This window comes from Leuciscus leuciscus, assembly GCF_965113295.1.
Source record: "Leuciscus leuciscus genome assembly, chromosome: 20".
Classification (NCBI taxonomy): Eukaryota; Metazoa; Chordata; class Actinopteri; order Cypriniformes; family Leuciscidae; genus Leuciscus; species Leuciscus leuciscus.
In genome coordinates, this window is record NC_138744.1 from 30,342,646 (window position 1) to 30,357,176 (window position 14,531).

General features: G+C 39.3%; 1 protein-coding gene across 2 annotated transcripts in view; it reads left to right on the plus strand.

Moving 5' to 3' along the window:
* The window catches only part of cers2b (ceramide synthase 2b), a 38,296-nt gene that overhangs the window by 15,244 nt on the left and 8,521 nt on the right, over nucleotides 1–14,531 (plus strand). The window contains exons 2-8 of one of the 2 annotated variants that reach the window (XM_082150448.1): nucleotides 4,851–5,027; nucleotides 8,131–8,248; nucleotides 8,338–8,456; nucleotides 9,952–10,009; nucleotides 10,110–10,160; nucleotides 11,025–11,117; nucleotides 14,321–14,449. In XM_082150448.1, the coding sequence (XP_082006574.1) occupies nucleotides 4,855–5,027; nucleotides 8,131–8,248; nucleotides 8,338–8,456; nucleotides 9,952–10,009; nucleotides 10,110–10,160; nucleotides 11,025–11,117; nucleotides 14,321–14,449 (741 nt within the window). In that variant the 5' untranslated portion in view covers nucleotides 4,851–4,854. The remainder of the gene's footprint in view (nucleotides 1–4,850; nucleotides 5,028–8,130; nucleotides 8,249–8,337; nucleotides 8,457–9,951; nucleotides 10,010–10,109; nucleotides 10,161–11,024; nucleotides 11,118–14,320; nucleotides 14,450–14,531) is intronic. The other variant, XM_082150449.1, reaches the window with a different exon arrangement.

Genomic DNA, 14,531 nt, shown 5'->3' on the forward strand with positions numbered 1-14,531 from the left:
CACAAAAAAAGAAGAAAAAAAGAAAATGTTTAACTATCTCTTTAAGTGGCCTTTAATTTATTGAATATATCATCTGTAAGTACAGTGTTATTAAAAAAAAAAAAGTACTTTTAAGATTTGATGTTGTTATGAACTGCTCCGAGACTCGAAGGAGAAGATCCAAATGCAGCTTTATTACAGAGTAGTCGTACAGGCAGGGTCAACAACAGCAAACAGATCAATGGAGGAAACACAGAGAACATCCGAAAAACAGGCAGAGGTCAGGGCAGGCAGCAATTATCAGAGTCCAATAAACAATCCAAGTCAGGCCAGGCAGAGAAACAATCAGGAAACGGTGAAACAGTCCAAGGTCAGCAATACAAGAATCAAACACGGGTAAATAACGCTCAGAAATGCAGTAACAGTACAACAAGACTTCGCACTGAGTGAATGTGAAAACCAGGTATTTATGGTGTGAGTGAAACAAGGTGATAAGACACAGGTGAATGAGATGAGTGCTGATGAGTCCGGGCAGTGAGTTATGGGAAATGTAGTTTGTGAGGAAGTGATCATAGTCTATTGTGGAGCGCCCTCTGGTGGCTCTCGAGGGCACTCCAGCTGGTGATCGTTACAGATGTACACTACAAGTGCACATTAAATACAATTAAGCACACTTATTTTTCACAAGGGCACTCTCTGCTACACATTACTGGTATAATTTGAAGTGAGGCACAGTAAATTTAATTACAGTGTTCTGTTCTTAAATAGCCTAGAGATGATGAGAGAGATTGAATGTGTCAGGATTTTTATCAGTGTTGGCCATAAACAGCACTTAAACTTTAAAACAGAAGTGTGTTACAATGTCACTGATTCAACTTCTGTTTTGTAAAACTGTCATCTGTTAAATGTAAATCATGGGATTTAAAGGAACAGTTCACCCAAGTGAAAACTCTGTACATTTATTCACTCTAATATCATTCCAAACTTGTATGTTGTTATTTTCTGTTGTGGAACACAAAAGTGAGAAGTTTTGAAAAACCTATGAACACGCAAAATTCATTGTGACTTATGAACCTACAATCTCCAAAAAGCACCTTTAAAAGTATTTGGAGTAGTCAAAGTAGTTTTATGTGAAGAACAGATCACAAGTGGACGAATCTATATATAGGTGTAAAATGTTTTGAGCTTGTCCACTTTCGACCACTTCCAGAGGTAGAAAATGCATTTGACCGGATTGCTTTCGTAGAGAAGAAGCTCATGTGGTCAAATGTGTTCAAATAGCCGCAAAAGACCGTCTACTCTCCGCCTACTGACCTGATGCGTGAACATTATGGGAAGAGCTCTAGCCAGACGGGATTTAAACTTTGTTGGCTGAAGACCCAAGTTTGGTTTGAAGATGAAAAACATACCAAGCACAGCGTTGCGGCTGTCAGAGCAGAAACAAAAGCTGCTGCTCTCCGTTTGTTTTTCCGTCGTCTCCGGGCGTGTTCAATTGCATGAATTTATTTTGTCCATTAGATCGAAAGATCTGAAAAAGTCCATACATTTACCCCCCAATAGACCCTCCCCTATCAGGACAGAAGTGATCGGAAGAGGACATAACAGATTAAAAAAACACCAGGTGTAAACGGAAATGTGTCTCCGTCGTCTACTTGTGATCCGATCGACCAAAAACGCATCTTAATACCATGTGTAAACAGAGCCTTAGACATACTACCGGCTGGACTCGAGTTAAATGAGCAGTTGCCCTATACTCACCTAATCTGAGGGGATTCTTCGACAAGCTTTTTTCCTTTATGTGTCTGTTCTAGCAGTTTGACCAAACATTTGGAAACTCATTAACAATTCAAGACTAATTTTCTTAAATTAATTATGTTTAATCCCATCACGTTTGTCTGAATTCATTCCTCATCTCCTGAGTGGTGTCGTGTTATTTTTCTGTGATGGATTGTGTGAGTGGAGAATAACAATGAAGGCCACATCTGGTTGAGCTTGTCCTCTCAGAGGGGTCAGCGAGAGGAAACACTCTCAGTGAAACACAGATCAGTGTCTCTGTGCACTTCAGCTGTACGGTACATGGAGCTCTAGTATAGAGTGATCAGTCACATGTCGTTTACTGCTCTGGTGATTGATAATGTCCATTAGAAATAGACAATGCTTAACCTCCTTGATTGATTCCATTGGTTGGTGATTGGTTTTTGGAATGTGGGAGTGGCACTCAAAAACGAATAAGAGCTTGCGGTCGATTGTAAGAAAGTGACAGGTTTAAGTGCGAACTTGAGTGAGTAAAAAAGAAAAAGAAAATCACACTTAAGTTAGTCTTTATCCACTGGTTTCACAGACAAAGCTTAAGTCTAGTCCCAGACCAAAATGCATGTTTGAGCTGTTTTAACTGAAAGCAACTTGCACTGGCATATCTTAAAATATGTTTTAAATATCCTAAGGTACTTTTATTAAAGCTATTTAAATATCCTAACTGAACTGATGTCTAATCCTGAAACCAGGCTTATATGTACTTAAATGATATCGATGGATAAAATACTTAAATCTTCTTTGAAATATGGTACTGCCAAATGTACTGGCAAGCATTTGTGGTAAACTAAAATATACTCTTGGTCTGGTTAAAACCTGTGGACCCCAAATTTCAGAAGTTGCCAGCCGATGCTTTTCAGTGTATTTGTGCAATAGATGGTCAGATTCTCAGATTTCATCAATCTATCAGACGGCGCCAACTCCTGCGAGGACTTCAGATGACGCAAACTCTGAATCAACATGCACCGATGCTACAATTTTCTTTATGACATAATCATTTATGTTAACAAACAAGTATTCATTACTTCAGTGTGCTCATTGCTTCTGCCTTAAATTATTACATTGTTTAAATTAGTACAGCTAACTGTGATTTGTATATGTACATTTCTGAAATACATAGTTACCTCTGATGATAGATCACTCTAAATTGTAATGTGGACTCATGCATTTTCTGTAAAGCTGCTTTGAAACAATGTGTATTGTGAAAAGCACTATACAAATAAATGTGAATTGAATTGAATTGAATTGAACATCAGGAAGAAACCAGGCTGCTATATTGAGCATTTCTGAGGAAGAACTAATTCGTGTGATTGCCATGAGACGTCATCAAGTACTACGTTTGCTGCTGAGTTATTTCCTCATTCGGACTACAAATGCACATTTCCCAATCATTTCTTTGCTGTCGACTGTGTAATCCTTCCCATAAACTGCTGCACTATTACATCATGTATGTGTGAGATAGGTTGTTTTTTAATGCATTGGTCCATGCATTTTCCTGACTGAGTGGTCTGTTACTATGACACTTCAAACCTGCAAAGTTTTGTGTTTTCAGAAACAACTAATCCTCCCATGCTACGTCTTTTACAATCTTCCAGTGCTTCAGTCAGTTGCATCAGTGACCACATCCTTCCACTCTGCGTTCTCCATCTTAGTTCTCTGTGTTGTAAAGCCATTGAGTGCAGATTCAGGCCTAGCCCTGGAATACGTAAAACATTAAATGCACAGTCACCATGTAGTTTCAGTTTTAGTTTTTAATTTGACTATGGCCAGGAAGTAGGCCTTAGTTCAATTAACACATTTTAGTAGACAAAACAATGACACTGACATGTTTTAAGTTATGCTAGTGCAAGTTGCTTTCAGTTAAAACACCTCAAACATGCATTTTAGTCTGAGACTTAAGCCTTGTCTGTGAAACCGGGGGTATGCGTGTTAACATAGTCTGTGGTTGAAGCTCAGACTGTAGCCGTTTGATGTGAGGATTGTTCATGTCTGGAGCACAAACGCTGCAGGATGACGCACACACTGAACTTTAAAACTTTCTATTTGAGCTTGTGAAAAATTATTAACCCTTAATATGAGTAATAGCCAGAAGCATCATGTTCATTCAGAAGCACAGGTGGATTTTAAATGTAACTTTGAAAATTAAGCCACATGCTTATTGTAAAAACAAAAGCAGTGGCAGAAATCACACATTCACATGTTGAATAGAGTTTTCCCCCTTTGGTCATGTTTCCAGCTAGCGCTAGTAATAATTAGTCCACCAGTCACCACCACATCACACAAACCTCAGGTACATCTGGGCAGATCACACACATCACATCACATCTGCCTCAGTCTGATTTCAAGACCCCTGCCCTGTAATGCCATACAGAACACATGCTCTTCCTATTTAAAATGACAAAAATAACCATTCTAACTCAGCATTTAGGTTATAGATCAACTGTGGTCTCTTCTGAGGTTGTAACTTAACCAGTCACTCCACCCACTTGAGGCCTGTGATCTGTCATTATCTGATGATCTGTGTAAGGCGAGTGTAAATCCATCAGTATAGTTGTCTAGGAGCCAAAAACATTAAAAGATGTTTTAAAACAGCATTGTATGAACATATGTCATATGTCACTGTTTAACATGGTCCAGTACATGTACCTATATCAGATTTTATAACACAGTTGTGTTTGCAAAGGCAACACTGCTATTTTTGCTCAAACTGAGGGTTAGAGGTTTAGAACAAACAATGTTCAATGTGTTTGCCATCCTGCAGTGTTTCTGCTCCAGACACAAATGCTCTATTTTCACTTGCTGTAGCAAAAAATGGGTGAAAAAGGTCCCACTGAGACCTGAGCCATATCTAGAGCTGGGGTTCTCAACCTTTTTGACACTAGGCCCCACTTTTTCCAAGGCCGTTTTGAATGGATGATGGATGGATGGATGGATGGATGGATGGATGGATGGATGGATGGATGGATGGATGGATGGATGGATGGATAATTGGATGGATTGACAGACAGACAGACGTACAGATAGACTCATCATCATCATATTTGTGTCTTTGTGTTCAGCAGTATGTTGCAGTGGTTGAGTGAAGTATTCTGGCAGGAGCATCTGTGGTTCCCAGAGGGTTTGGGATGGGCTGACCTGGAGGACCGTGATGGGCGGGTCTATGCGAAGGCACGGGATTTGTGGGTGGCATTGCCAATCGCCATCCTGTTTATGGCTATACGACAGGTCTATGAGAGGTGGGTCCAAAGCTACATCACTACACTCATCTTTCTTTTCCTCTCTGTTTTCTCAGTTTTTCTCAGTTATTGAATAAGCTTTGTCTTTTTCTCTCTCTCGGCCTCTGTCTGGCATGCTTATAAATAGGTCTTCGGTTCTATTTCTGTCGACATGCTTTTTCTTTAATGTCTTCTCTCCCTGCGTCACTCCCTTCATTTTACTCTCCCACCCCTCTCTCTCTCTCTCTCTCTCAAAGCTGTTTTTTCTTTCATCTCGTTTTCTTTCTCATTTATCCTGTAATTCTTTTTTATTACCGTGAGTATCAAAGATAAGGAATAAGAGGCTGAATAAGAATCAATGCACTAAAATGCACAGAAATATATAATCTGCGAAGCAGCTCTCTAAAATTCTAACTAATAATCAAATAAGGGTCCAAAGGGTCAAATTTACCAATTCGTTTCAAAAAAGCAATGTCATTTAAAATACAGTCACAAAAAAACAAGAAGACAGGAGCAACAGAAAACAGTGCATGAAATAAATAAAACAGGCCTGTAAAAGAAAGTACAATAAATGGAATACATACAACAATGATCCATAGATGATAAATATGGATAATAAAATGTTCTATACGCAGATACTACTCTACCAGTCAAAGGTTTAGAGTGGGTACGATTATTTTATGTTTTGAAAGATGCTCACCATGGCTGCATTTATTTGATGAAAATACAGCAAAAACAGGAATATCTTACAAAATTATTACAATTTAAATGGTTGTCCCCTGGAAAGGTATGTGGAGGAATTTTTGGAGGAGACACATACTCAAAGCATGTTTTAGGGAAAGGCTGGATAACCATCTGTATGTCTTCCTATCGCCGGGAAATGATAGCACATCAGTAGCCCAGTACACCAATTATATTCTCTGGCTGGATGGTTCTGATTTTGTTGTGGAGGAAATGGGCGAGGAATGTGCTCGACTATCCAGCCCCTTTCCCGATTGCATTTGTCTATTCCAGTCCTCCCCAGGCCATAACCCAAATCCTCCACGGACCTAGAGCCAGAGCCCACTACAGACCTGGAGCTTTAGCCCGCCACAAAGCCCATGCCTGAGCCCATCCTCGTCCTGGAGACCGAGTTCAACAAAAAAGTCTGACAAGGTGTGTGAGCCGGCATCAATTTCTGACCCAGAGAGTGTGTTAGTGTAGTTTATGGGCATGATGTGGAGCCCCACCTATATTCCCGCCACTGAGGGTGAGCTGTGTGAAGAATTGGAGTTTTTTCCAAGGTCTCCTGCTCTGTCTACGCCACGGACTTCCGGGTCTTTGGTTGCGCCTCGTCCCTCCACCCCTCCGGCTCTGTTTGGCTCCACCTTAAAGGTCCCATGACATGAAATTTCCACTTTCTGAGGTTTTTTAACATTAATATGAGTTCCCCTAGCCTGTATATGGTCCCCAAGTTTCTAAAAAATTTTAATCGGTGTAAATCGAGCTTTTGCTATTTTTCTCTGCCTTTGAGAAAATGGAAGCTCAACCGGGCTGATCTTGAATCTCCTCCTTATGACGTCATAAGGAGAAATGTTACCTCCCCTTTCTCTGCTTTGCCCGCCCAGAGAATATTTCTCACCCATGAGAAAATGATAACGATTTTAGTTTGTCCACGAGAGATATCATGGCTTTTGAGCGAGCGTAGCATAATAATTGCTCAATAATTGGATGTACAAATGAACATCGAATGGTCAATACAGAGCTGGGCTTGCTGAACGTCGGACAAGTAAGTCAACAAATTATATATAAGTATGTTGCTTTACTGTTTATGGTTACCTAGCTTCTTACACGAATGTGGCTGTCACATTAGCTATGCAGTTATGCAGTTACTTGCGCTAATGTAAAGGTATATAGCATCAAGTTACACATACTGTAACGCGAGTGTTGTACATTTCTTTGTTATTTGGATAACCGTTTTCCTGTTGGTTATATGGCGCGCGCGATATCCACATTTCAAGATCGCAGAGCTTGATGTAATTGTAATAAGATAAATTACAGACGTTACAGATCTCTCATGAAAAGGCAACAGTAGGTTCGCGTTAGCTACATGATGATAACTGTAAACCATCCGAATAAAGTACCGTATCCAGACATAATATTTTAAACTAACCATTCGGAAACGTCCTGCTGGAGCCGCTGAGTTGCAACTTCTTCATCCGTTGCTTCTCCATCTGGATCAGATTCTGGGTCAAACTGAAATGCTTGAACGACTGCGTGTCTTCGTGCCATTGCAATATATCCAACATAAACAAATATGCATGGTACCGTTGCGCAAGATGGTCAAGGCCACACCCACCCTCCACCTTGCGCCGCCTTTCTCCTCCTCATTAGTATTTAAAGCTACTGACACCGAAACGGCCCGTCTGAAGGAAGCTCATTCTGGGACTGGCTTGTAGTGGCTATAATTCTGCACCGAGGCTGAATTTTTGGAAAGAGATTTCAGATACAGTACTATTAAGGACCACTAAGGCCTATATTAAAGCCTACAAAAAGTAGCATGTCATGGGACCTTTAAGGTCCTTGCACACTGAGTCCGAAATTTTCGTATGCGTTTTTTCATATTCGTCATTCAGTGGCTTTGAATTGTCAAAACACCTCTCAAAATGCTTTGCTACAGTTGCGAAAAACGCTAAAAATCTAACCCAATCCGATTTTTTTTTATGGCCGTCGAAAGTTTCCAAGGTAGTGTGTAAACGTGATTGACACAACGTGAGGTCGTATTTATTATATGCGAATATAATATTTATATTCTTTTAGTCTGCAAGGACCTTTAGTCCTCCAGCACCCTGGCTTCGCCTCGGCCTCCAGGACCTATGATGTCGCCCGGTCTCTGTGTCTCCTCGGCTCCACCCAGGTTTCCAACTCTTCTGGCTTCACCGCTGGTGGTCGGATTTCTGACTCCACCTTGGCTCCTCACACCATCAGTTCTGCCGTGGGCCTTCATCTAGGCTATGCTATATGTTCCCTCCTGCCTTCATCCCCTTCCTGGCTCCTCCCTCCATCATCCTTTTGTATCAATTTAATGCATCCTTGCAGAATAAACGTATTAATTTCTTTTCAAAAAATGTCCCTGTATGTTCAGATATGTTGCTACACCAGTAGCCTCTCTGTTGGGCATTAAGGAAATGGTCAGAAGGCGAGTTACACACAACCTAACACTGGAGTCCTACTTTTGCAACACAACTAAAAACCCCCCACAGGTGCGTACACTTCTAACTGCACTTAGATAAATTATTCACAAATTGCCCCACACTACTACAACAGTTATCATTTGTTTTTTACCATCCAGAGTTCAGTTGAGAAACTGTGCAAGCAGACGGGATGGACAGAGCGACAGGTCCAGTGCTGGTTCAGGCGGCGCAGGAATCAAGACAGACCCAACCTTCTCAAGAAGTTTTGTGAGGCCAGGTAAAAACACACCAACACATGCACTTTCTATAGTCCTGTTAACATGGACCATTTACAATAAGATGAGCTTTAGCTGCTAATGTGTGAGATTACAGGCAGGTTTATTAAAAGTAATTTCTGTAAGTGAACTGCCCGTGTGTAAGCTTGAGTCAATTCTGTATAAAAGGCGACTCTCTTCTGAGGTGTTCCCGCTAGTGTTTGGCACTTATTCAATTATTCATATGTTTAGTAAAACTTTTAAAGGCTCTTTCACATGCAGTGGTTTTCAGTCCTGGTCCCGGAGGCCCACAGCACTGCGCATTTTTTTGACACACCCATCTCAGGTTTTAAAGCCTAATGTATTGAATTCTATGGCTAGAAACTATGAATTCAGGATGTGCATAGTAACTAAGGGGGTTCTCTTTGTGTAGCATTTCCATTCATCTCTATAGTGCGGGACCACCCTGAATAATGTCACTGATCAAATAGTGGTGAAAAAATAGAATTAGTGGATTTTATTTTTACAGAAACACTGAAACTGAAGTTTTCACGTCTACTTTGACCCGCCCCCAAACACTGTAGTTTTAGCTGAGGCCCGGAAGAGTTTGATTCGCGTTGTCGACATGTCGAGAATATGCTGTTGCACTTTGATGTACTCCGCAAGGATGAGGACTCGAGCTGGAATTGATACTGAAAAACCGACATCATCTTTACTGTTCGCATCACTGTGTATCAAGCTCTGAGGAAGCTGAAATTCAAATATGGTAATAGGCGTTTAGTTTCTGAAATTCGCTGTAAGCGGTAGACCAATCACAACAGAATGGGAGAATGAATAGTTCAAACTAAAAGTTTTCAGACTCTTTGAGAAATGAGGTGATGTTTTTTGACCTTGGATGCATGTAAACCTGATGTAGGAGCCCTCCAAAACAAAATTAGGAACCTTTAAAGTAACATAATAGGGTCACTTTAGATCTCATATAAGGCGGTTTTTATATAAACTTTTTAATGATATAATTATGTTTCTCCTCCAATTCGTTGTTAATCATTTGAATGGTGGCTATAATAACTCCATGATGGAGTTTTTCAAAAATCAAGACAACAGGTTGTCAAAATATAATAAATATGTAATATAATGCTTATATTTATCAAACTGCTGCTCTCTAGGGTTAATTATTGAGCTTCTGGAAATTGGTCATAGTGATTGTAAAAAACTGTAAACGTCATCATTTCAGTGAATGATTTCGGCCCTCCAAAACAGTTTTTTCTGAAACCAAGAATTAATTTTCAGCCAAATACTTTCAGTTATCAATTTCGGTGCATCACTAACTTGTAATATAATGAAATATTTGTCTTTTTATGTTACAGTACTTGAAGAACATTTATATACACAGCTTTTCTTCAGAATGACCATAAATGGAAAAAAGACCCCATAATGGTGCTGTTACAGCATCTACCAGCAGCGAATAACTGGACCGTACTAACTAAACTAAACCTTGACCCTTTTGTTCTTTCATAGCTGGAGATTTGCCTTTTATCTTCTCGCCTTCATTGGTGGTCTTGTTGCACTGATAGATGTAAGTAATTTGCTGTTTCAGCCTGTTTTAACTCTCTGATTTTATTTCCTCTGCTGATTTATTGCATAACACAATCCTTCCTCTCTGTCTCTTTCTCTAGAAACCCTGGTTGTACGATCTAAAGGAGATGTGGAAAGGGTTCCCCACTCTGGTGAGTTATATCTCCTTTATAAACATGACACACCAAAGACAGACATCATGTAGAGCTGCTCATTTTTTAAAGGGCATCTTGTCATTTCCAGCAAATGGAATATATTAGACAACCTACAACAATTAGAAACAAACTTAACATACTGCATACATGGTGAATAAGAACCAAGCATTTACATAGCTTTGAATAGGAGCTTTTTTATCTTTTTGTTAGCACCAATAAAGAGAGAAATAAAGAGAGAAACCCTTGTGAAAAAAAGTTTGCTTTGGAATACTGGAAATAATATATTTTAAAAGAACATACTTAAGTGTGAACAATGTAATGTTGTACATTTAAAATATATGTAATATTGAATAACACACTGCAGTTAAAATTCTAAAGTACTTTACATGTGCTTTTGTATGTTAGTAAACACATCAAATAAGTGTACTTTAACGACAAAAGATTATTAAAGCATATTTAAAATGTACTTTATAGTAAACCTTTTAATTTCACATTATTGCACTTTGTAAAAATGCATTTAAGTCTGTTAAGAAACAGTCATGTAAGTGTACTGTCTTAAACTGCACTTAAGTGGCCTTATATTTCATTAATATTATATGATCTGCAAGTACAGTTTTTTTTTTAAATATAGTTGAAGTAAAATGATAAATGATACCATAAAAGTGATAGAACTTCCTTGATAAAGGTTTTGGTCATACCACCCACTTCTACTCAAGTAATATGATTTGCATCTTAACTGAATTTGCAGCCAAGTAATAACAATTAGATTAGGATAATTTACATATTATTTGTAAAGCTCATGTCATCAAATGTCAGAATGCTGAAAGTTCTGAGTCAGTGAACCGTATCTCTCTCATTCAGACCCTCCTGCCGTCTCAGTACTGGTACTACATGCTGGAACTGGGTTTCTACACCTCGCTTCTTTTCAGTGTGGCATCCGATGTCAAACGTAAAGTAAGTCTGCCATAAGTCATACCGTCATCATCACACTGCAAACCTCATCTTTGCATCTCAATTAATCGTTTTATTCAAACACCTAGTTATTGTTATTTGAGCAGAACAATATTCAAAGCAGCAGTTTATGGGAATCATTGCAGGCTGTTTTGTTTTTGCGGCAAGGTTGATGACAGATGTTTAGAATATGTTTCCATGTGCTACTTTTTGTAAAAAAATTCTTCTGCAACTCTCTGACATTAGAAAAAGGAAAACCTTTATACACATTAACATTTTAACCTGAATTTGTGGAAGTAAATTTATAACGCAAAAAAAAGTGAACCGAAAATTGCCTGTTGAATATTGTAGTAGTAATTTTAATTAAATATTTTTAAATGATTGTGAATATTTATTGTTGTATTTTTGAAAATGCTATTGTGTGTTAAAATGTTTCCTGTTGAATATTTACAGATTAGATATGCAACCATGTTGAATTGCACCCCCCAAAAATGCAACCCCAAGAAAATACAATGCATAAAAAAATGCAAGCACTGTTAATGCAATGCATTATTTTGTCAGTTGCAACTCAGTGCAAGACAACATGCTTTTTCAAAGACATTTGTCATTATTTTTCTTCCATATGGAAGTTAAAAACTGTGATGTGGACTTTTAGACCACCACCTTAGCTTTTAAGGGTTAATTTATAGTGTCAAGTCACCTTTATTTATATAGCGCTTTATACAATACAGATTGTTTCAAAGCCGCTTTACAGAGATAACAAGAAAATGCGTTTCTGCTGTTGTTCAGCTGTCAGTTGAGTGTTGATTAAGATCCTTTACAAAGGTCATCAATTATTAAATTAGTTCATTTAATCTATAAAGCACTTCTGCAAAAAAATTATGTCACCGTTCACATACAACAGCGTCAGTACAGTCATATCAATTATATTGTTGAATATTAAGGGCCCTATCATACACCCAGCGCAATGCAGCGGCAAGTGCGACAAGTGTTTTCTGCTAGTTTCAGCCCGACGCAGTTATCATTTTCACGTCCTGCGCCACGTTGTTTAAATAGCAAATGCATTTACGCCTATTTATGCACCCATGGGCCGCTGGTCTGAAAACGAGGTGTGTTCAGGCGCATTGTTGGCATGTTGCTATTTTGAGGGAACTGAAATAGACTGCACCATTGACCAACACATTTTTTTTGTCATTTAAAGAGCGCTTTAATATTGCGCTTTAATATTGCGCTTTAATATTGTGGACCAGCCTATAGGCTGGTCCACAACACACGTATTACACACACAGGGCACACAGCACACAAACTAGCCAAATATTAAAAATAAAAGGATTACAATGTAAAAGATTAATATTGTGTACATAAAGATATGGTGTAATCGGGCTTGTCCGTGCTTTAACCTCGCGCACGAGCAGATCCGTTTGCGCTCTGGAGACATGTTAAATTTTTCCACTTGCAAATTCCGGCATGTAAATAGAAATCTTTAAAAACAAAATAGCAAAGGGAATGGGAGATGAGACTCTAGTTGGTTTTTTGCATGTTACGCCCAAAACACACCCATTACTCATTAAGAGAATAGGGGCAACCCTTTTAGACCATGCGCCGGGCGCACCGACAATTTTTCCCGTCTTTAAACTAGCAAAAGTGGATTCGGACACGCCCTCAGTGCAATTGCACCCTGTTAGAAATGACTCTTGTGGTCTCTGCTGAGGATCAGTGCCCATGGCTGTTGTGTCAACGATGCCTTCACAGGGGATTGTCTAGTAGACACGGTCTTTGCTGACATTCAGGGCTGCGTTGTGGTCGTGTCTTGGCGCTGGTCTGATCTGGATACGATCCGGATCTGACTACGGTAACTGCGGGATAAGGATGAGACAGACTAATATTAGCGTAGATGCCATTCTTCTTACGATGTAATGAGTACATTGGGTGTTATAGGAAGTGTTCCCGGTTCCGTTTGATGTAATTTATGCAGCCTAACAATCCGTTAAGGGATTTGAATAATAGAAATTGATAATGTGCCTTGGAAGACTGTTCCAGAGTTTGGGTGCTAAATAGGAAAATCTCCTATTTAGGAGGATCTACCTCCTGCAGTTGATATTCTGGCCAGAATTTTGAAATTGCAATAGAAGTGAAGGACTTTAATTCGTTAAGAGCTTGCTCAAGTACTGAGGAACTAAACCATTTAGTGCTTTGTAAGTAATTAGTAAGATTTTAACATGCATGTGATGTTTAATAGGGAGCCAATGCAGTGTTGACAGAACGGGGCTAATATGGTCATGCGTCCTGGTTCTAGTAAGAACTCTAGCTGCTGTATTTTGGAACAGCTGGAGTCTGTTTTTATTAAAGGGTTAGTTCACCCAAAAATGAAAATTCTGTCATTCGTGTGCACAACGCGCATACACTTTGCTTCTCATATCTAAACATAGACGCATCAGTTGCCATTTTTGCAAACCATACATAATTACAAGAAAAAATATTCCACACGAGGGAAATCATTGTAGTGTTCATGAAGATGTGAAAAATAGGCATAAATCTAGCTTACACATTTACCAAAATGATTATAGGCCTACGCCTGTTTAACCAAAGCTTATTTGGGTGTGTTTCTCCCATCCCCATACAATGTCACTTCTCTGTCTTTTACGGCTCTGACGAGAAAGTCGGTCTCCTCGGCTGTGAACCGCTCCTGGCGCGCGCCTGGCAAATCCGCCGTTATAGTAGCAACCCGCCATGGAACAAGTGCACCTGCTCTTAAAGGGAATGTGAAATTATGCTCTTATTGGTTTATTTCACGTTATGCCCAAACCACACCTATGAGTAATGTTGCTACTTCAGGCCAACCCATTTTAGATTTGCGTGGGAAGCAAGAGTCATTTATCCCGCCAGTATAATAGCAACAGCGCCCGAGATCCGCCCACAAAGTTACTTGTGTTTCGCGTTTGGTACTTGCGTTTCAGATCGTTAAAATAGGGCCCTATAACTGGACCTCATGGGAAAGGAAAAAAATTATAAACAACTGAAATGACTGTTCAAACACATGAAATGTATTAGCTGTGTGTAATTTAAACTAGTGAGTCAGGGAACATGATTGATTTCCTTTTTATTGCACTGTTTTCTTTATAGTGAATCACATTAAAATGAGAGGCGTAGTATGAACATCTCATAATGGTATAATGATATCAGCGTTATCTTACGCTTTCTTCCAGGACTTCAAAGAGCAGATCATTCATCATGTGGCCACCATCATGCTGATCAGTTTCTCCTGGTGTGTTAATTACATCAGAGCGGGAACGCTCATCATGTTCATGCATGATTCAGCTGACTATCTACTAGAGGTGAGTAGAACAACCAGAGACAGAGACCCAATGGGACGTCAATGTGATATTGTCAAGAGAGTGGACTAGGATAGATGTTGTG